At 41.8% G+C, this 20,698-nt stretch overlaps 1 protein-coding gene across 2 annotated transcripts in view; it reads left to right on the forward strand.

Moving 5' to 3' along the window:
* NOTCH2 (notch receptor 2) overlaps window positions 1-20,698 on the forward strand; it is an 88,708-nt gene that overhangs the window by 6,657 nt on the left and 61,353 nt on the right. For both annotated transcript variants that reach the window (XR_003926001.1, XM_030032855.2), the window contains exons 2-4: window positions 3,559-3,640; window positions 13,640-13,899; window positions 14,589-14,924. Coding sequence is in view for 1 of the 2 variants with exons in the window: in XM_030032855.2 (XP_029888715.1) it covers window positions 3,559-3,640; window positions 13,640-13,899; window positions 14,589-14,924 (678 nt within the window). In the remaining variant the exon portion in view is untranslated. The remainder of the gene's footprint in view (window positions 1-3,558; window positions 3,641-13,639; window positions 13,900-14,588; window positions 14,925-20,698) is intronic.

Genomic DNA, 20,698 nt, shown 5'->3' on the forward strand with positions numbered 1-20,698 from the left:
TTCTTTCACAATGTGATGGCCTGCCTACTTCATAAGAAGCCAGTCTTTCGATAATTGTGGCGTGTCTTCCCAATGTTCCTGTAATATGCCCAAAAGGACTGATAAAAATCATGAGGCAGTTCAATACATTAAAAAGCCATGGCATTTCCCCTTGAAGACCTGCTGGCATACTGGAGCGAGCCCTCCACCACACGAGAGTGCAAGGACTTGAAACATCACTGCTTGTGCTTGGTCTGGGCTAACCCAGCTTCTTATAGTCTTGGTGGTTTTGGCACGCTAGAGCAAGTCCAGAAAACTAACAAATAATTCACCATTGCTGTTTTTTTAAACACTGAAGAAAACTGTCAAAAGCAGCCTGTTAGACTCAAAGCATTGACAGCATGCTGATGCTATCTAAATGTGGCTTCTAGAAAAGTGGCTTTATCTTTTCAAGACAAGGCTGTCTTCTCTTATGCTGTACACACCAAAGTATTTCCAGTTAACATAATGGATGTCGTGAAACATACTTTTTATGCTGGCTGAGGTAGAAGGTAAAGTTTCTGATACTATTAACTCTTGAGCACAACATGGTAGAGTAGCAGAAAAGTAGCTTTTGAAGTAAGTCATGTTGAAATGCCTTGGTTTTGCATGCATTGTGAAATTGTTAAAGATATCATGAAATACAGGAAGACAGTGCTTTGTGCACAGAAATGCTAATTTTACTGTGAGAACTGTAGTCTTCAATTTCCCTTGTGATTTCTTTTTTAAAGAGAAGTGGTCATGTTACTTTTTAATACTAATTTTAATATAGAATATGGTTACATTTACATTGACTTCAGCTTTAGTTGCATTTCAATTATTTCTATTCAGCCTATTTTAGTCTTAAGCTGAAAAAGTACAAAAGAATCTTTCTGTTTTTGTTTCCTTAGCTTCTTTCACTTCTAAATTACTATATACAAAATATGTACTTAGCTGCTTGCATTGCCCTATTCACTATGTGTCTCTGTTAAAGAATTCTAAGGACTAGTAGTAGTTTAATGACCTGCTAAACAGCAGTTCAAGGCAGGAATAATTTGTCAAAAAACAGGAGAAAATTAATCATTACTTTGCTAAAGCGTCTCTCCTGTATCTGTATTTGGCCTAGCAAGCTAAACAGGAATCACTGATTCAGATCCTTACTGTGACCCTGAAAGCAGTCACCCTCATGTTTCCCTCCGTGCAGTTGTGCTGGGAGGTGTTTTTGGCTAGTTAAGCTTTTACTATGTGGGTTACAAAATCAACTGGCTGCTCAGTTCTCACTGGGGATGCGGGTACTCGAAGAGATTACAAAATTGTGTTTGAAAGCATGGGCACAAAAGAAATAATCCTCTGAGTATTTGCTTCACTGGCTTGATTGGTGTGAAAAGAATGAAAATTCAAGGTAGTGAGATGAGAATACCAAGTCTGCTTCCCCTCCCAGTTCTTTGAAATGCGGTAAGGCTCATTTTAACCTTCTTCCATTTTGTTGGAGTAGCATAGGGGATAAGAGAAGTCCGAATCATAACAGGTCCTTTTGCCATTTCTCCTGAACACAGCGTAGCTGAACTATGCTAACTGGAGCTAATCTTTGCTGTGAAAACAAGCTGCTGTAGTGTTAGACAGAAGCAGATGAAGTTTGGAGTTGAAGTCTTGTGGATGTTGCTGTTAAATGGGATAAAAATTCAGACAGGTGCAAATCACTGTAAATGTTTTTGCCCGCTGTGGGGGGGAATGCCATGCAAAATCCGTGTTAATATTTCTGTCGCTTAGTAACTCTGACCTCAGGGGTTATCTGAGAGGGGCTCAGAGTGGAATTTTGTTCATTTCCTGAGAGCTCTGCAGAAGCAGCACCATCCAAGTGCCTCTTTTTCAGAAATCGTGTTAACAGAAACAGGCATACTCATATTGTGAGAAATATTGATAATTTTCCTGGGTAACTGAGTTAAATTAAACTCTATTCTCTATAGGGATTGCAAGTATGAAACACTCCTGTAGTACCTCGTACTACATGTGGCCTGTTTATGTGCTCCCTGTTTACGTGCTCCAGGGTTATTGAGAAATAACACTTCAAGCCCTGGATAGCAGAAACTGGAGTCTGTTCCAAGTCGTCTAATTGCTGGACTGAATTTGGGCTGGTTGCAGGGAGAGCTTAGTGGGACTGATGCATTAACTCTTCTGTTTCTGAGCCCCATTCCTTAGTCACCAGCATATAAACTTTGGTGGTGGTTTGCACCAGATTTCCCTGATGTCCCTTGCTGAATTTGTATTGAAAATTTAATACCTCTTGAGGAAAGGAAAACCATCCTTTAAAAAAAAAAAAAAAAAGCAATCTGCCTTACAGCAGCTGGTACACAAGTGGGCAGTTTGGTGGTTGGACGTTATTGATGCCTCTAGGTGCCTTCAACTAAGAATGGTTAAATGTTTTCCCAAATGCAGTAAGGTTGTTGAAATAGGGTATGTAAAGGCATGGAATTGGGTATGTTTGGGGGCCAGGAGACAGAACTGGAGGCTGGGAAGAGCTTGTGACTTCTCAGTATGTGGGTAAGTTTAGGATAGGACCCAGATCATCTGGTTCCAAGAACTTTATCCACTAGTTCAGTGCTGTTCAAATGGCAGGCTGTGGTCTAGGTGGACTGGCTCAATTTTTGTAGTTCTAGAGTGCCTTCTGCTCCTGCAGGGTTTCCATAGTTCTCACCCTTCTGGTCACTTCAGAAATAGCCATGGCATGCTGCTTCAGGTCCCTGTGAAGAGATGAGCCCCTGTCAGAGCTGGAGCTGATATGCTGCTTCCATCAGAACAGGCCTCACCAGAGCTTCTAGTAGACTTGGATAAAAATTGACCAGCCCTGAACTGTATCATACCTAATGCCTTTTTAAAAATAATACTGAAAATGTCAAGTTTGAGCTACAGAGTATCTCCTCCTTAGAAATACCAAATTCTTTCCTGTAAGTTTTTAACATCTCTGATATTTTCACTTACTCCCAAACACAATCCTGACTGAAATCAGAGTGCCACAACAGTAATGATGTTGCAGCAAATTCTGGATTGCTAGAAATGTACAGCAGGCGAGCTTATGAGGGACAGATGCCCCTATTTCAGTGCCAAGCGTTCCTAGAGATAGTAGAAAAGGAGGAGAGAATTTGAGGCAAAATATTGTGGACAAAGGCTTAGGAGTAGTTGCCTCTTGTTTCAGAGAATTTCAGTCCAGAATTTTGATCAGAAAGTAGTAATTGGTGACACTTAACCCAAAATACACAAGTGCTAACACAAATGTCTTTGTAGCTTGCTGAAAGTACTGCATCCTTTGCTTTGAAAATCTACCTAAAAGAAATTCTGGAAACATTTAGTTGCCTGATGAACAAATCTGTATTTGATTCTTCTTTCAGTCTGGCTTCTTTGATGCTGCCAGAGATTAAATTAAACTATGTGATAGTGTCTTTGTTTTTGTTCCAGTAATATAAAATTTTCTACTATAAGATTTTCATTCCTCAAAATATGCTAATGAAACTTTGGCTGGACATGTATGGCTACTGATTTGACTGTCGTTTTCTTTTCTTTCAGCTTTGCAATGTATGGATGATTCCAAGCCGTGTGTTAATGAGGGAAAGTGCATTCCGTATCAAAATGGTACAGGATATTGCAAGTAAGTTGGTTTCATTTCTCATCAATTTAATTGCCAGTCTTCTTTCTTTCAGGGTCCTAGCCAGAAAGGAAATGTGAATTGTTAAGATTTTCTTATTAGGTGCATTTGGTGTAACTGTTTTAGCACAGTTGGTGTTTTTTGATAATGTGTTAGTTGTTATGTGCTAGCTTTTTGTAACATAAATCTTGAATTCTTGTTCAGATTTCTGGGTTTGGATCTTGTCAGTTTGGTTTCTTTGCATTAGTGTAGGAAGCAAGGCCAAAGTGATCATAGAATTAAACTCTGTACCTTGCTTCCAGGCCCACAAGTTAAGTTGGAACTTGCTCTCCATCTTATAGCTTGCCTTACTTTATTGAGCTTCAGCCCCAATTTGAATGTTTTTATGAGGTTTTTCAGAACTATTCTGCACTCTGAAGTGTGCCAGTTCCCTTCCACATGCTGGAGAGTAAGTAATGTGTGGGAGCTGCAAAAACAAACTAACAAAATCCCAAACACACACCCACGTTTGTCTTTATCATGTAATTGATTTTGGTAAATGTTCACACCTGCATTCAATGGTGCCTTCACTCTGCTGCATGGAAAGCTGATCAGCAGGAGCTTTGGTGGAGTAGGTGGTGTCTGGAGAATGATATCACATCTATTTAAATGCAGTTCACCTTTCAATCTGCAGTATTCAGATTTTTTAAAAATGAAGTGATATTTTGCAAAAAGATTAAATCCTCGTTGTCTGGCAGGGTTAATTTACTACATCTGCAGTAAATGGATCATTTTTCTAGACCTTGTTTACTTCACCAGTGCAAGTTGTGCCATTTTCTAGCATGCTAAATCTGTCTTTTCTTAATGCTAACATTCTTTAAATATTATTCAATTTTGTCTTGTTGGTTTAGCTTGGCTAACACACACAGCTCTGCTCCACCCTTTTCTACACATCCATCTTCCCTAGCCACAACCTTTAGTTCTTTCTGTTAATGTGGTACATAAAACTCGATATACTTAAATTGCACCTGTGGCACACAAAGCGGAAATCATAATCTAATTTGAGGTTCTTCTCAGTTTCAAATCAATACCTGGTGTGCAGAAAGGCCATAGAAAGGCAAATATGTCATTTGTTATTCCCTGTTGGTTTTTTTTTCACATTTTTAACTACTACTACTTCCTAGTCTTTTCCTTTCCATGGCTTTATGTTGCTGTCAACAGAAACGAGCTGCCCTTCTGAAAAGAAAGCTGGAACTTTTCCTGCTTTTTACCTGTATTTTAAGACTGAAACAAGAAATTGTGTGATGTTAGTAGGTCCTTCTGATGCATACTTAAGCATGTTAGTCTGGAGCCAAAGTATGTGGGTCATGATGAAGGTAATAAACAAGACTGGTATTGATGTTGGTGCCGCTTGTACCTCCCTAAGGATGTTTTCTCCAACTTGCATGTTCCTCTTAACTATGTATTAGACTGTGGAAAAAAAAAAAAATTAGTTGGTTCATCTGATTAACATTGGTTCAGTATTTGTACTGTAGTCCAGATCTTGACACATTTCCCTTATCACAGTCGCAGCTTTGACCACACTTATATTTTTTTAGCACACAGAGTTATTTATAATTCTAATGTTGCCTTCTTCCTTTTTGTGCAAAGTCTTCTTGCAGGTCTTAAGCCAACCCCTCCTACAAGTAACAACTTGGTCCCTTTGCAGGTGCCAGAGTAATTGGAAAGGCTAATAGAGGCCTGTGTACGGAGATTAGTATGTGTTTGTTTTCTAATTCTGGCTCAAGAACTCTTTTTTTGCAGAAAGGAAGGAAAAAATAGCAAAAAACCCCCCTCAATTGTGGAGACTCTACCTTTAGCAGGCTGATTCTTAGCATCCTGTTTTGGTTTTAACTTTTTTTTTCTTTCCTGCACTATGAGGAACTCTGAATGGGGGAACTTTTCTATCTGGTGTAGTAACCTAAATGACTTTCTGAATTTTTGATGGCTGTAAGAGTAGAAATGTTTTGTTCAGGAAACTGAACTTATTACTAAAGCAAGTGGCTTGGCTTCTAGCTCTGCAGGATCACTCACTGATTAGCTAAATCTCCACCCCTTCCACTTTTTTCAAGTTTTCTGCAGTACTTCCTCTGCTGGGCAGTAAGTTATTATAATAGGCTCTCTTCCTCTTTCTGTACCTCCTCTTGGCCAAGGTGTTTGTTCTAGCCTGTGGTCAGTCCATCTAGTCAATCCTGCTGTCTGTAAGAAACAAGTGAACAGCTGAGGGAGAACCTGCATCAGAGTTAATCTTACGTGATGAATAAGACATGAGTAATGTAAGCACTGATAAGCAAAACATCTAGTCTAGGTATTTGGCAAAGCAGTAAGTGGCAGCTGACTGCTGAAACAGTTTTGTTTGTCAGAAAATCCTGTAGCATCTACTCCATTAAAAAAGAAAGCTAGTTTTCTGCTAAGAAACCTTTGTTCTGGTGCATCTGGCTTCTGTTATGGGAACAGTGATTGTGACCCTTGTAAGGAAATCTGAGTTGGATCTTTATCAGATTGCTCTTGCGAGCGCCCTTTAAGTAGCTCCGTTCCCCTGGTGACGCTGCTGGCCCATGGCTGTCATCTTGTGGCACTGTTTGATAGAATTACTGACCTTCTTTGACCTTGATTTTATATTTAGAAAATTACACATTCCTGTGTTTGCGTCTTCCAAGGTCAGAATTTTTGTTTGAGAGACCTTTCTACACCCATTCAGTGACTAATGTTGTGAGGACGCAGACCTTATTCCAAGGAATATGCCCATATCCGCAGTAGCGGTATGAAGGGGACCTGTCATCCCAAGCTTTCTGGGTCCTGCTTTGATAAAAGGCAGTTTCAGTTTGGTGTTTGGCTCTGTGTTGCACTGTAGTGGGGGTTTTGTTGTTGTTGTAGGGTGTCATTCCCCCCCCTCCCCCCTGCCCCAAAGCATCTCCAGGCAGCTTTTGCACACTGAGGTGTTAAGCATGAGGGAGCCTTCTTGCATGCTCTCATACCCAGCTGAGAAGCAGGATAACAGTTGCTTGTTGCTTAATGCTAACTGTGAACATCACAGGAGAACCCTTTCTCATCTCCCTGCTGCTAGATGTCTGGGAAAGTAGTAGGAAGAGTCTGAGGGATAGTACTTCTAACTTACAGTATTTCTGTAGTTGCAAACAGGCTGAGAAGGTGTGGGTACAGGGAACTGTTTCAAGGGCAAGCAGAGCAGAGATTTTGGCAATGCTGCCTGCTGTTTTCTGAGTGCAAGAGTCTGCTCTGCTGCAGGTGGATGCAGGATTGGGCAGTCCCTCTGTGCTTGGAGTGGGGCAGGGCCCTGAAGTGGAGAGTATCTTAACTGGTCTCCCCGTGTTTGGCAGCTGTGGCCTCTCCCAACTTCCCTTCCCTGTGCCCCAGTGACAGGGAGCAGAAGCAAGACTGTGCCAGGGAGAGAAGCAGAAGTGAGAAGGAAGGGAGTTGGGGTAGGGGTGCTCCAAGGTTTAGGGAAGAAACTGGGCCTTGCTACTTCTCGTGCTTTGTAGGTTTTTAAGAGTGGATTTTTTGACCTTAGGGCTGTTGCACATTGTGGGCCCAGAAGGGATATCAGTACCTCTGTATGAACCAAAGTACTGCTTTAACTCTAGTATCTTTTGTTGGGTCTGGATGGTAAAAAAAAAAATAAATAGGAAAAAGTACAATGGCAACCATGGCTTGTTTGCTGGGCATGGTCAAAAGTGAAGACTGCTGAAGTTAGCTGATGCCAAAAGGACAATCTCCTTCAGCATATCCTTTCATGCCCAAAGCTGTCGGGATCTGTGCAGCTTTGTGTGCTTCTGTGCCTCATCAGTGAGCAGTGTTTTTCTTACTGTGTGCAGAAGTTTGTGCACACTTTTACAGTGCGTGATACAGTTTTCTCCTGTTGCCACCTTGCAGATAAGAGGAAGACCTCAAAGTGTGCTAAACTCAAAGCAGCAACAGCATGGCAGTAAGGGGCTTTTATCCCAAATCTAACCCCCAGTAACTCCAACCCCTTGCCAGGTTTTTGACCTACCTTTCTTTCCAGCTGGATCTTCATAAATGAATGTTAACTTGGATTTAAGAGGACTTCTGGGGCTTAAGGCAAGATCCTAGATTGCAGAACTGCTTCTGAGACTGCAGCAGATATCTTCTCAGGATCTATCTCGAGAGACTAATCACTCTTAGACCAGTGAATGGGGAATACCCATAGGAGACCTTGTAGCAGGATGAGGTCTGAGAGTTCTCCAGAGGAGGCTAAATGCAAAAGCTGAAAAGTTGTCCCTTTCTGAGAATGGGCTGCCCTTTCCTGTTTCCTTCTGTCTCCTTTCAAAAGTTAAAGGAGACCCTAGAGATCAGGGCAGAGGAAAAAGGGGAGAGTACACGCACTTTTAGCTTCAGATCTGGGAACAGAGTGGTAATTTGAGTCACTCAACCAAAATTTTCTATTGTGATTTATCTGTGCAGACCAAAAGCTGTTCAGAGCTTTGATGGTCAGAAAATGCTGAACTAAACCTTGCCTGTTCAGGCTTTGGTTGCTGTTACTCCTTGGTATCTGTGGAGTGGTACACTGTGGAAGTGCTTGCCGTGGACTAGAAACAATAGCTGTGTACTGCTTTAAATGCACAACAGAGAGGCCATCCCATAGTTTGCATTCAAAGTATGACGCATAAATGAGAGCCTTGAGACATGGGAAGGAGCGTTTGTAAAGCTAACCAGAGAATCCTGTTCTCCCTCCTGAGAGGAGGTGTAGGTGTGGGAGTCTGAACCTGGGAGCCAGAGGGAAGTCTGGCTAAAATCTGTAGCAGAATAGCTGAGACCCTTCTCACGTTAGTCATCAGACTGTATTCCCCCCCCCCACCCCCCAGCTGAAGCATCTTCCAGTCAAAGGGAAGGGAGCGTTGGGTTGAAGGGGGGAGAAGCAAGATGACTAGGAAATTCTTCCCTTCGTGTTTTAAATTAAAACCATCTGCTTCCTTCTGTGCATCTCCAGATGATATCACTGGGCCTGAATAGGAAACTCCCATGAAAATCAAACATCTGGAAGACTGGTTAAAACAGTCTATAAGGTGCATTTGAAGAGACTGTCCTATGAATGTGCCCAAGCAAATATAGTATGGCAGATGAGGAGTTTTTTCCAACAGGCCAGACATATTTTCCAGAAGTCTTTTGAAAGCAAGAGAGAACTAAGTATTGGGAGGTAACATCAATGTAGTTTTGTGGCCTAAGAGCCAAAAATGCAGCTTTTGTGAGTTTTCGACTTTCCCGTTGTAGCATTAGGTTGTTAGAGTGAATGCGGCTCTGTGGATTTGTGGATACTTCAAATTTGGATAAATACCTTCATCTTGTTTTTATGTCTCTTGTTTAGCTCCATGAGAGCCTGAGCTAAGGCAAACACAGGCTGGAGCTGAAAAGGAGGAGGGGGGGGGGGGGGGGGGGAAAATGGGCTGAGCTCTGACTAAAGTATTTGTGCTGGAAAGTAGCCCAGAGAGAGTAAAGGAGAAGCTTTAATTAGAAGCAGCTGCATAGCTGATGCAGCCCACAGGACATTTTCCCATTTCAAACTCTCTAGCTTTCAGAAATCATGATTTGAATTAAGTTGTATGTGAAATTTGTTCTTAAAAGATTAAATTCCTGTTGAAGTAGGTTAAGAGACCTCATGTGCTTCCAGAAAGTGCCAGAACAAACTTTATCTTCCTGTTTCTGTTTCTGAGTGTTAGATGGAAAACTGAGGAGAAACAGTGGCTTTTATTTGGAAAAGATTTGGTTTCCTGTTCTGAGCATGTCATTTGGAGCTGACACAAGCTGCTACAATTTTAAGCTGCTCTGTAGACAAGTGGCTTTTTTCTTCTTTTTTCTTTTCTCTCCTAAAGAGAACTTGAAAGAGTAGGTTGGGATGAGAGCAGAGCAGGGGTGGTGGGAAGCTAGAGTTGCTGTTGAGGATAATCATATCCTTTAAAGAAGTCTGGACTTAGACCTTGCTTTTTCAGTGTTTGCCTCTATTTTTAGAGAAACAATGTGGTGCCCAACATGAATCAGGGGCAAATATTTGCAGTTTTGTCTACACCAACATTTAGAACTAAATTACTAGTATTTGTGCCTAGAAATGTTGATGACAGGAGACATGGTTGAAAATCTGGACTGTAGTTTTTTTGTTCTTTAACATTCAAAAAGGATTGCATGGAATTGCTGGAGGGGAAAATTGCATAACTGTGTGACCAAGCACTTCTCCAGGAGGAGAACAAAATGGTGGGTACAAGGGCTGTGTATACCTGACTTACCATCTTTCCACAGAAAGGCACGTTCTCTCTGGCATATTCTGTAAGGCTTTGTCCTTCCAAATATAAAGAGCTAAAGTTAAAAGAGCTTTTGCTGTTCCCTGCTGGAGTGCTCCCTCATGTTTTTCTGATTAGCCTCAGAAGATACCAGAACAAGCCTGGTCTTGGAGCATTCTTCAACTTTGTACCAGAACATTTGTGTACAAAATGCTGGGCCATTTGTGGGTGATGGTGGTGAGTGTTGTCTTAGAGCGCAGGTCTCAGCTTTCCTTTTGAATCATACCAGCAATACTTTTAGTCATTGTTAAGCTCCTTCCTCCCTGTTACCTAGGGGCAACAGTTAAATGTACCTTCCAGTATCCCTGAGTGTTTGGGGGGGTGGGAGAGAAGGTGTATTTTGGCGGTTTATTTGCTTGTGGACAAAACGTGAGATGTTCCTCTAGACTTTCTAGTTTGTTTTACAGCCTTTGAATGAAAAAGCACTTTGGGACTTATCTTTTAGGTGTGTTTTGGTTTATTTTGTATTTGGAGTGGTGGCTGGTGTTGGAGGACCTCTTGTTTGTCTGAGTTCTCTAAAGAGAACTACAAGTGCGTGGTCTGCGCCTGCTGCTGTTAGTCTGAGGAGCTTGGTGTACTGCTGGCACTGAAGGCGGCTGAGCTGCCCAAACCCCCCATCCCTGGCGGTGGTGAAACCAGAAGAAATCCCTGTAATGAAAGCTTGTAAGCCTTCTGGGACTGAAGTTCAATTTGACTTTACACATCAGCTGCATAGCGATGTCCAGAAATATGATTTAATTGTAGTTATCCAGACAGTCTCTGAGCAGAGCTAGCCAGTGCACCGTGTGCAGGCTTGAATGCCGTGGGAGTCAAGCAGTCCTCCAGCTTCTGGCACAAGCCGTCTTTGCTGGGTGCCAGATTTCTATATGATTGAGCTCCTACACAGCCGTACTGTAGCCTGCTGGCATTTGGGCTGATTTCTAACCCGTATCAAGGAGGGATTTGGGATGTTAAAGGAAGCCTATAGAACTGGTTTAGGCCCAGAATACCTGAAGATTGCCTCTTGGGTGATGTGGCAGCAGTTCACGCTGACTGACAGCCTTCAGTTATTATACTGAGGATGGCACAAGAGGCAGAGGATATTCTGCAAATGGTGTTGTCTCAGGATTTGCTTTCTGTAACTTTATTAATCCTGCCTTGCCCTGCAAAAACTCTTCTTTCATGTCTGTTCTTGGGTACAAAGTTGAAAGTATTAAGGTATGGTGAAAGGAGCCTAATTTGGGTGTGGGGAATGGTAAATTGTGATTATGCACATCTATTATATGACTTTCCTGCTTCAGACATACGGCTAAAGCTAGTTAATAAATTTTAACATGAGAAAAAACAGTTGTGGTCATCTAGTAATGACCCCTTGCGTAACTCGGATAATAACCTCTCTGAATAGCAGTGTTTGAACTAGCGTGCATACTCTTTCTGAAACGGCCAATCCTGGTGTTCTTTTAAAGAAGCATGAGTGATGGAGAAATTCCACTGCAACCTTAAATGTGTTGTTCTAGTTGTTTCTCTCCACTGCTGAGATACTGTGTATAAGTCTGTCTGAAGATAAAGATATTACCCTATCTCTAATTTGAATTTAGCTACCTTGAACTTTTAACTGCTCAGTTCTGTTATCCCTGTACCTTCTAGATTGGGAATTACTGTTAAATCTGAGCTTCTTTGTGGGTACTTGGAGGTTTTGATTAACTGTCTCCTTCCCTTTTCCCTTTGATAAATAGACTGAGCCACCTGAGCTATTCATTGTGTCAAGAGTTTTCTATTAATCATTACTGTTGGCTGCTTTGAATTCATTTCAGCTCTTCCTTCTTAAATAGCAGACACCAGAACTGATGTAATGGTCCAGTAATGGTTGTGCCATGCAAGTATCAGGTGTAGCATAATCTCATTTACTCCTACTTGATATATGCTGTTTGTACATCTGAAGTATTCCTGGCCAAACTGTCATGCTAGGAGTTCACGTTCAGCTGACTGTTTGGACCCCCCAGAGCAAATCTGTCTTTCTCAGATCAGTCTCCTGTTTTGGTGAGGATGCTGTATGCGTTTTGTTTCTAGATGTATGACTTCTCAGTGCTTAAAGTGCACTTTGCGTGCTGACTGCCTTGTTAAGCAGTTTGTGTTACTACTCTCTATCAAGAACTTGTCTTCTCTCTTACCTACGTGTTTGACCAGCATTGATGTTTTCTGTTGTTATTCATTGATGGAAGTGTTGAGTAGCATAGGAACAAAGGCAGATCCCTGTAGTATTCTGTGTAAAACACAGCTTCATGACTGTTCTTTGATTTTTAAACTGAATTTTAAGGCCTATCCAGTTAGGGTTTGTTGGTTTGTTTGGTTTGTTTTTTTTGTTTTTCAATCCACCATACACTTTCAAGTGCATAAGGAAAAGGCAGTCTCTTTACTGTTACATTCTTGTCTGGGGGCAAACTAGAGACTGTATTTCTTGCAGTTGGAATCTCTTCCCTTTGGATTTGAGTAGCTCATTGATTTAATAATTGCACCTACCCTGTTCTGGAGCAAAACATATCTAATGTTCACTTCTAAAATTTTTGCAGTGAAATACACGTTTTCTTGAGCTGTGTGTATCTTGGGCTACTTACCAGTTAAAGCATGCAGCTGTGCACTATAGAAAAACTTCAAGTGGACAGTCCTGTTCTGTATGTTAGGTGTTATTTTTATCCAGCATATACTCTTGCAGCTTTCTGCTACCTGAAAGAAGCAAGTGGAACTGTGGGTGACACAAAGGTGGGGTTTGCAGGCTTGCTTGTCTGGGTCCTGTATTGCTGGAAGTTAAATGGAAAATTTGTAGTACAAAGGCCGGTTAAAAGATGGATTACAGCTGACAAGTGTAGTCAGACTGTATTGACATAAGTTTAGGTTAGAGAGAAATAACTGCAATTATTCTGCAATCACAGATCTTTGTATAAAATATTACCCTAGTTGTAGATAGTGTGTGTGTATAAAATACTACCCTAGTTGTAGATAGTGTGCGTATGTACTCATTTTTTTGTGGGAGACAGAGGAACAGTGACCTTGTCGTTAGGGTGCTAGTCAGGGGCGTGGGAGACCTGACTTGAGTGCTTGTGTTGCTAGTTGAGTGCAGGCTTCAGCATGTCACAGTCCCAGATGCACTTATCAACATGAGGATAACAGTATATTCCTGTCTCACGGGAGTGTTGTGGAGAAAGATCTGCTACAGATTTTCAGGCTCTCAGATGCTGCATTTGTATAAGGTTTTATAAATATTTTGGAAGATGGATAATACCTGGTGTTAATACCTATTATTGAAACTGCTTGATTTTCTTCTAAAAAAGGATGCTTACTAGAATGGGATTGGGTGCAAGGAATTAATTGTTACTCAGCAGTTCTTTAACACTTAGGCTTTTACCGAAGTTCAGAAGGGAAATGCGAGAATAAGGTCCTGCATTTGATGTAACTCTGATTGTATGCAGTATTTATTTATTTTGTAATGAGTGATTTCACAATTTGAAGTCAAGTTTTCAGTGGTGTTGTTTGGGACAATCCCAGAGGAAGGCCCGTTACATCTGTGACATTAGCATTTAGATTAGTGTTACCATTAATTATGACAAATTCATAAGGTCATGGGACTTCATTCCTGGTATCTTCCCAGGACAGCAAGGCTTCAGGTGAATGTGTAATGCATGTGACTTCTCTGTTGCAGGTGTCGAGAAGGCTTTCTTGGAGACTACTGTCAGTACAGAAACCCCTGCGAAAGCAATACCTGTAAGAACGGGGGAACTTGTGAAACTACGTCTCTGATAGGAAAGGCTACCTGCAAATGTGCTCCAGGGTTCATGGGAGAGGATTGTCAATATTCTGAATCGCACCTCTGCTACGTGTCCCAGCCCTGCCGGAATGGAGGAACTTGTCATCCCCACAGCCAGGAAACATATGAGTGTGTCTGTCCTCCGGGTTACACAGGTGGGGTTCTGTGTTTGTACCTCCAGACTCCCTCCTTTGTGAATTACTTCATCCTGGAATGTTCTGGGGCAATCATAATATGCTTTCAAATTTACTAGCTCCAGCACAGGAAATGAGAAGAGGTCTAAATGACTCCTCTTTGCTTTTTTTGGTCATGGAGTAGGGAATCAAACTCTTTACCCTTTGCACGTAAGCAGAAAGACATTCAGATCTTGTGGCGTTGTCCATGTGGGAAAACTGACTGCAGGAGCTACTCTGGAGTGGCTGTTGCACTTTGAGTTCAGAGTCTACCTTCTGGAAAAAATGAAGTAAATTTGGCCAGCAAAATCTTTCTATGGGAAAACTATAATTGGGTGCCTGAGGGGAAGTATGGAAACCCACTCCTTTCATTCTTGAAGGGAACACAAAAGAAGAGTGACTGTCAGTGTGTAGTATGATTTCAGGTCATGGGTTATTTTTATAAATCACAATATTCTATATTTTGCTGCTACCCTGTAAATAAAATGACTTTGTACTGTAACCAGCAAATTGATTTTTGTTTCAAATATAATACTGTAAAATGCAGACATAAATTTTCCTGTAATAATTTTAAGATTTAGTACACCAGTCATTTTGAGGTAGCATGAAGGAAATACTATTTTCCATAGAAATAACTTCTTATTAATATAGTGTTCTGTCTGATCCTACAGGAAAGGACTGCCAGTGGATTGATGCCTGTACATCTCAACCTTGTGCCAATGGAAGTACATGTACTGTATCTGGAAATAAGTTCTCCTGCATCTGTCTGGCTGGCTACACTGGCCATAAGTGTGAGATAGATGTGAATGAATGTGCCACACCAGGCCTTTGTCAACATGGTGGGACCTGTGTCAATTTGCCTGGTTCATACCGATGCCAGTGCAAGCCAGGCTATACAGGGCATCGCTGTGAGAGCGTATATGTGCCGTGTTCCCCATCACCTTGTATGAATGGAGGAACTTGTCATCAAACAAGTGATTTCACCTTTGAGTGCAACTGTCTGCCAGGTAAATGCTGCTTCTTCAAAGTGCCTGGTTTTGTAGTCTTGTCACTGCATTCCTGTCTGTGTTTTTCTGAAAACTTCTCTTGGAGTTTCTGTGTGATGCTTGTGTAATGTAAGGTTGAAGGGAGAAATCTCAGCAAGGCAGGAAGCTCTGCTAGGACGTTAATTTCTGAGTGTCTGTATTTCATAATGTGGAAGGGAAGAAAAGGGAAGAAGGCTAGAAATGAGATATCTTTGGAACCCAGTTGGAGGCAGAGAATCAAATAGGTAAGAGCTACAAGGTAGGTTCAAGATTAAGGTGGTATCTCCTAATGCCCATTTGGAATGCCAAATTCCATGAACATAAACCCCAACAAATACATGGGTTTGTTTCAGTAAAGGCCACGGTTAACTTCAGTGCTTGAGTGAAGACAAACATTTGTCTTTTTCCTTCTCAGTCTTTACTCTTAAAACATACTAGTTTCTATTACCTTCCTTTTTCTCCTCCAGCTCCTCCAAATCTTAGAAGATACCATTTCCAACTCACCACACCCTTTTTGGCCTGTAATACCTCCAGATAAATTATGCTTGCTTGTTTCCTGATGCTGTTTGCTGTCCTGAGTTCATCCACAGCAGGGGTGATGTGCTTACTCAGGATCATGGGCTGTATTGGTTTTGTGCGTCAAGCTGGGCTCCAATCACCAAGGCATCCATCTCTAAAATGACCATATGTCACCTGGTTGTGACCCTGGTGGTCTCATCCTGTCCTGTTCCTACCCATCCACTTGTCATACTGACCACAGAGCAGTACTAGTTGTCTTTGTGTATCAGGGTTTTTTTTTTTTTTAGGGTGATATTTTTTTACTGAGTAATTCAACTCCATGGGAAACTGATTGTTTGGAAATGCTTTTGACTAGACTTCCTACTTAAGTGTATTGCAGTTTGGCACATGAACACTTGGTGTGTGGTAATCTAGAAAAGTAAACTCTCTACCCTTAAGCATTTCTCTCTTGCTATTTATGTGAAAGGTATAGCTGCCATATACTGTTTAAGATGAATGTAGAGTGACTGTGTTCTCAGGAGGATCATCTGGAGTCATGGGTATGTATGGAAAGAGCATTTAGAACTTGTGAAAAACTGTTCTCTCTTTGGAGACCTTTGTCTCGAACTGTTGGCTCAAATGACCTTAAATGTACATTGCCAGCCTTAGCTAGTGCCTGTACAACAACTTTCTGGGTTGTCTGAGCAAGCATGTGACTTTGAAGAATTTAGGAAAGTCGATCTTAAAACAGAAGGATGTATCATCTTTATTTTTGTGTGAAAGCAACCATTTCTCAGTATGCTCGAAGAAACAGTGCTTGAACATACAGGGTCTTTGAAAATGCTGTTATCTTAACTGTTTAACATTGTTGATGACATGGCCAGTGGGATTGAGTGCACCCTCAGCAAGTTTGCTGACAACCCCAACCTGTGTGGTGCGGTTGACGTGCTGGAGGGAAGGGATGCCATCCAGAGGGACCTCGACGGGCTTGAGAGGTGGGCCTGCGTGAACCTCATGAAGTTCAACAAGGTCAACTGCAAAGTCCTGCGCGTGGGTTGGGGCAATCCCAAGCACGAATACAGACTGGGTGATGAGTTGATTGAGAGCAGCCCTGCAGAGAAGGACTTGGGGATATCAGTGGATGAAAAACTAAGTATGAGCCAGCACTGTGTGCTTGCTGCCCAGAAAGCCAATTGCATTCTGGGCTGCATCAAAAGAAGTGTGGCTAGCAGGTCGAGGGAGGGGATTCTTCCCCTCTATTCCACTGTTGTGAGACCCCACCTGGAGTACTGTGTTCAGCTCTGGAGCCCCCAACATAAGAAAGACATGGACCTGCTTGAGTGGGTCTAGAGGGCCATGAAGATGATCAGGGGGCTGGAGCACCTCTCCTATGAAGACAGGCTGAGAGAGTTGGGGTTGTTCAGCCTGGAGAAGAGAAGGCTCTGGGGAGACCTTAGAGCAGCCTTCCAGTACCTAAAGGGGGCCTACAGGAAAGCTGGAGAGGGGCTTTTTACAAGGGTGTGTAGTGATAGGACATTGGCTAATGGCTTTAAACTGAAAGAAGTTAGATTTAGATTAGATGAAAGGAAGTTCTTTACTGTGAGGGTGGTGAGGCACTGGAAGAGGTTGCCCAGAGAAGTTGTGGATGCCCCATCCCTGGAAGTGTTCAAGGCCAGGCTGGATGGGGCTTTGAACAACCTGGTCTGGTGGAAGGTGTCCCTGCCTGTAGCAGGAGGGTTGGAACTAGATAATCTTGAAGGTCCCTTCCAACCCAAACCATTCTATGAACTAACAGTTGCTCTCAGGGGATTTATTCTTCTCTGCTTTGCATCTTTTAAGAATGAAATTGCAAAGTAAGTATCTCTAGATTAACAGGCTTGATCAGAAATTCAGAGTTTTATTAAAGTTAGATCTGTTTAGCCAGTTTAAGGAGTTTTAAGATCTCATGCAGAAGCAGTGTGGTGGGGGGAAGAAGAGCTGAAGTTTGAAGGACTTGATCCTGTAAAGCTGATAAGACAGTTTGATTTCCATGACACTTACAGGGGCACAAGGCTGGGTAGGAGCACGTTTTTCCCTCAGACAAGCGTGTGGGCTGGCTAAACTATGGTCAGGAAATGAAAATGAGATTACTATAGTAACAGTTATACACCCACACTGCTCACACACGTTTTGGATTATTAGCTGCTTTTTTGGACTTGTTACACAACGTGAATAGTGGGGGTGAGTTGATGTGGCTTTGAGAGCCTTTACTTCTGTATTTCCTGTATTTAAGTTGGCCATGTTGTTTTGCTAGCTTGATTTTTTTTTTTTTTTTTTTTTTTAAAAACTAGTCATTTGAAAAACAGCAAAGAGAGAGGTTGGAGAGGCCAAAATGCTTACATTAAACTCTTGGATAAAGGCAAGGCACCCAGCCATTTCTTCCCCCTTACGGTCAAGCATGCAGCATGAAATTTCTGAAGTGTTGGAAAAGGTTCTGTCTGGGAAGGAAAGGTCAACAGAGAGAGAGAAGAGAAATGGTGGTCTGTCACGCCCAGGGAAGATGTGAACAAAGCCTGCTCATCTGGAAGAGAGTGCCAAGAGTATGGACTAGAAATTCTTCTTTAGACTCCTTCTCTGAATTGGAGCAATGCCGATGATACTGTGACTATAAATGGAATTGCTCTAACCCTTCCTTCTGGACTGCCTTAAGATGTTACCGTAGCTCAGTGTTATGGCAGTAGAGGCAGGAGGCAGTTACATCTTGAACTGCTGGAATGTTTTTTGATATGATTTTGCATCTTGTGACCTGTGAAACTGCTTTGAAGAAACTGATTGTGCCCAAGCAGCAATTTAAGCATAATTAGGTTACTCCTGGACTGGCCCCCAAAATAGGTTCTTGTTTCCTGTAGATGTTTTCTTCTTTGCTTTTGAGTGAATTTCTTTTGTGTAAATATAGATACATGAGAGCTTGAAAATACAGAAAAAGCCTACAACCTGGCGTTACATGTCACAGCAGTTTTTTCTGCAGTGGTGGAAGTACTGTTTATCCGCAGTGTAGTCAAGCTGCTATTTTAAATTCTCAGGCTGCCACTTCACTTGTGGATTTACACAAACAAATCCTCCATTAGGTAATTCATGAAGTCATGTGTTAGAAGAGGTCAGCATTTGGTGGCAAGTTTAAGTGAAGAGTTATATATACTGTCAGTATTACATCTGTGTGAAAGGTAACTTATTTTCTATCCATCTAGTGTAATCATTTTTCCTCTGGGCTTTGATTTAGATAAAAGGATTGTAGACAAGTGAGCATGTTAGGTAAATCATAACAGATAGTCATAGTAAAAAAAAAAAAACTTCTGTGAAAGAGGCTTAACCTGAAGCATTAGCAACTCCTTTAAATATAAGAATAAGCTTGTAGTTATAAATATTTGACAAAAAAGGAGTTCATTTGGCAACTAACCTTTAATGGAATGTTAAACAAGTCAATAGAGGAAGTTCTTAGCTGGGAAAGTGATTATTCATTGTTATCCATCAAAATAATTACCCATTAACTAAGATAAGGACCTTAGGGAATTCCAAGGGCTTGTTCAGGAAACGATCTGTCAGGCTGGAGCAGGCTGTTTATGAGAGCTGGAACACTTCCTGGGAAGAGGAAGTAACCTCATGCCGGTTCCTAGCGGAGTGTCACGCTGCCCCGTGCAGTGAGCATCATGAATGGGGTCTAACAGACATACTGAATTTCCCGTGGTGGGGAAGACCCTGCTTGCTGGGATTTAGAGATGAGCTGCTTCCTGCGGGGCGTGAGGTTCTGCACGGTGGCAGTCTTGGGGTACCAGATGGCATGCCTGCCTCTCTGCTCTGGGTGAGCTGGCTCTCTTCTGTGGAGCAGCCCACCTCACGTTTATTTCAAGAAGCTGAACTGTCAAGCTGCATGCAGGCAACTGCTGTTGGGTACCTGGTATGCAGAACCTTACTTCTGTGTTAAAATGATGCAGGTCAGTTTTAACACTCTGTGTTGAGATCCCTAATTTCTTGTCAGCAGGCCCTAAATCTGGCAATAATATGACATTTTCATTCAGGTATAATTTCCTGTCCCAGTAACTAATTGGTCCTGCAGGAAGTCTGAGCTGTAATTTATAGGTTGAAATAAGGCTAAGGATTAAGATTTGGAGGGAATTGGATGTGGTGCTCTGGAATGGGGGTAGAGATTTCAGATGACATAGGAGTAAAGTTATCTGCTTGTATCCGTCTATGTACTAGAGGAGGAGCAATATGCTGTTAGCAGTGGGAACACTTTTCCCCTTGAGGTTCTCGTTCCTTAGTTTGATGTGCTTGGAGATACAGAGCAAAAGTCAGGATATGTATTGCAAACTGTTCTCTGGAGGGAGAAGGCAAAGGACAACATGTAAGTCCCAGCACAGGGGGGAACAGGAAACAGTGTCAGGTGTCCAAATACATCAAAACACTGAACTCTCTGGCTTTCTGGAAAAGAGTCAGGTTATATAACTGCAGAATCGGATTCTGGGACCCAGCTGAAAAGCTCACGTGTCTCGGAGCAACTTCATGCTTGTTGTGCTCAAACATAGGTGCGTAGGCCCAAACAACTATGACTCTAAAGACTGATTTTAAGAATGAAAGCTAAACTTCACTGAGACAGTTTTATTTATAAATTAAGCAGATCACAATGTTGTGGTGTAAGTTGAAGAGGACACAAAAGTCATGCCTTTACAGCTTTTAGATGTTCTGAAGCTAAGCCAAAGTTGTTCTTCAGAGTAAGACAAATTTAAAGGGAATTTGGGAGTTGGGAAGTTTCCAAAAAGGAAACTTGTGTTTTCTTCAGCTGTGCACTCAAAATAGTGTCATCTTCACCATTTCAACCTTTCTTGATTCCCTTTCCCTTGGAGCTATCTTTTGACTAAGCACACTTGGCTGTGTGTCATTTCTCTTGAACCTTTTACTACATTGTTGGTTGGTTTTTTTTTTTGTAAGCTCTTTTGTGTTTCTATTCTACCGTCACTAGTGGTATCCTGCAGCTTTTAGTGTGGGATTAATGGTTTTCTACATTTGCATGGGATGCTTGAGGACCAGCTCTTAGATGGTAGTATAGCTGGTTAAAATGTGAAAATGTACAATGGTTTGGTGAGGTTTTAGTATTGGGGTGACTTCCATGCTTTATTATTACTCAAAATCATTGGGCCACTTTAAATTTGTGTGCAGTACAGTGAGATAGTTTTAAATAAATGCCTGCTGTCAGGAATTTGTTTGCTAGAAAGTAGGGTGGG

This window comes from Aquila chrysaetos, chromosome 12 (assembly GCF_900496995.4).
Source record: "Aquila chrysaetos chrysaetos chromosome 12, bAquChr1.4, whole genome shotgun sequence".
NCBI classification, from domain to species: domain Eukaryota; kingdom Metazoa; phylum Chordata; class Aves; order Accipitriformes; family Accipitridae; genus Aquila; species Aquila chrysaetos.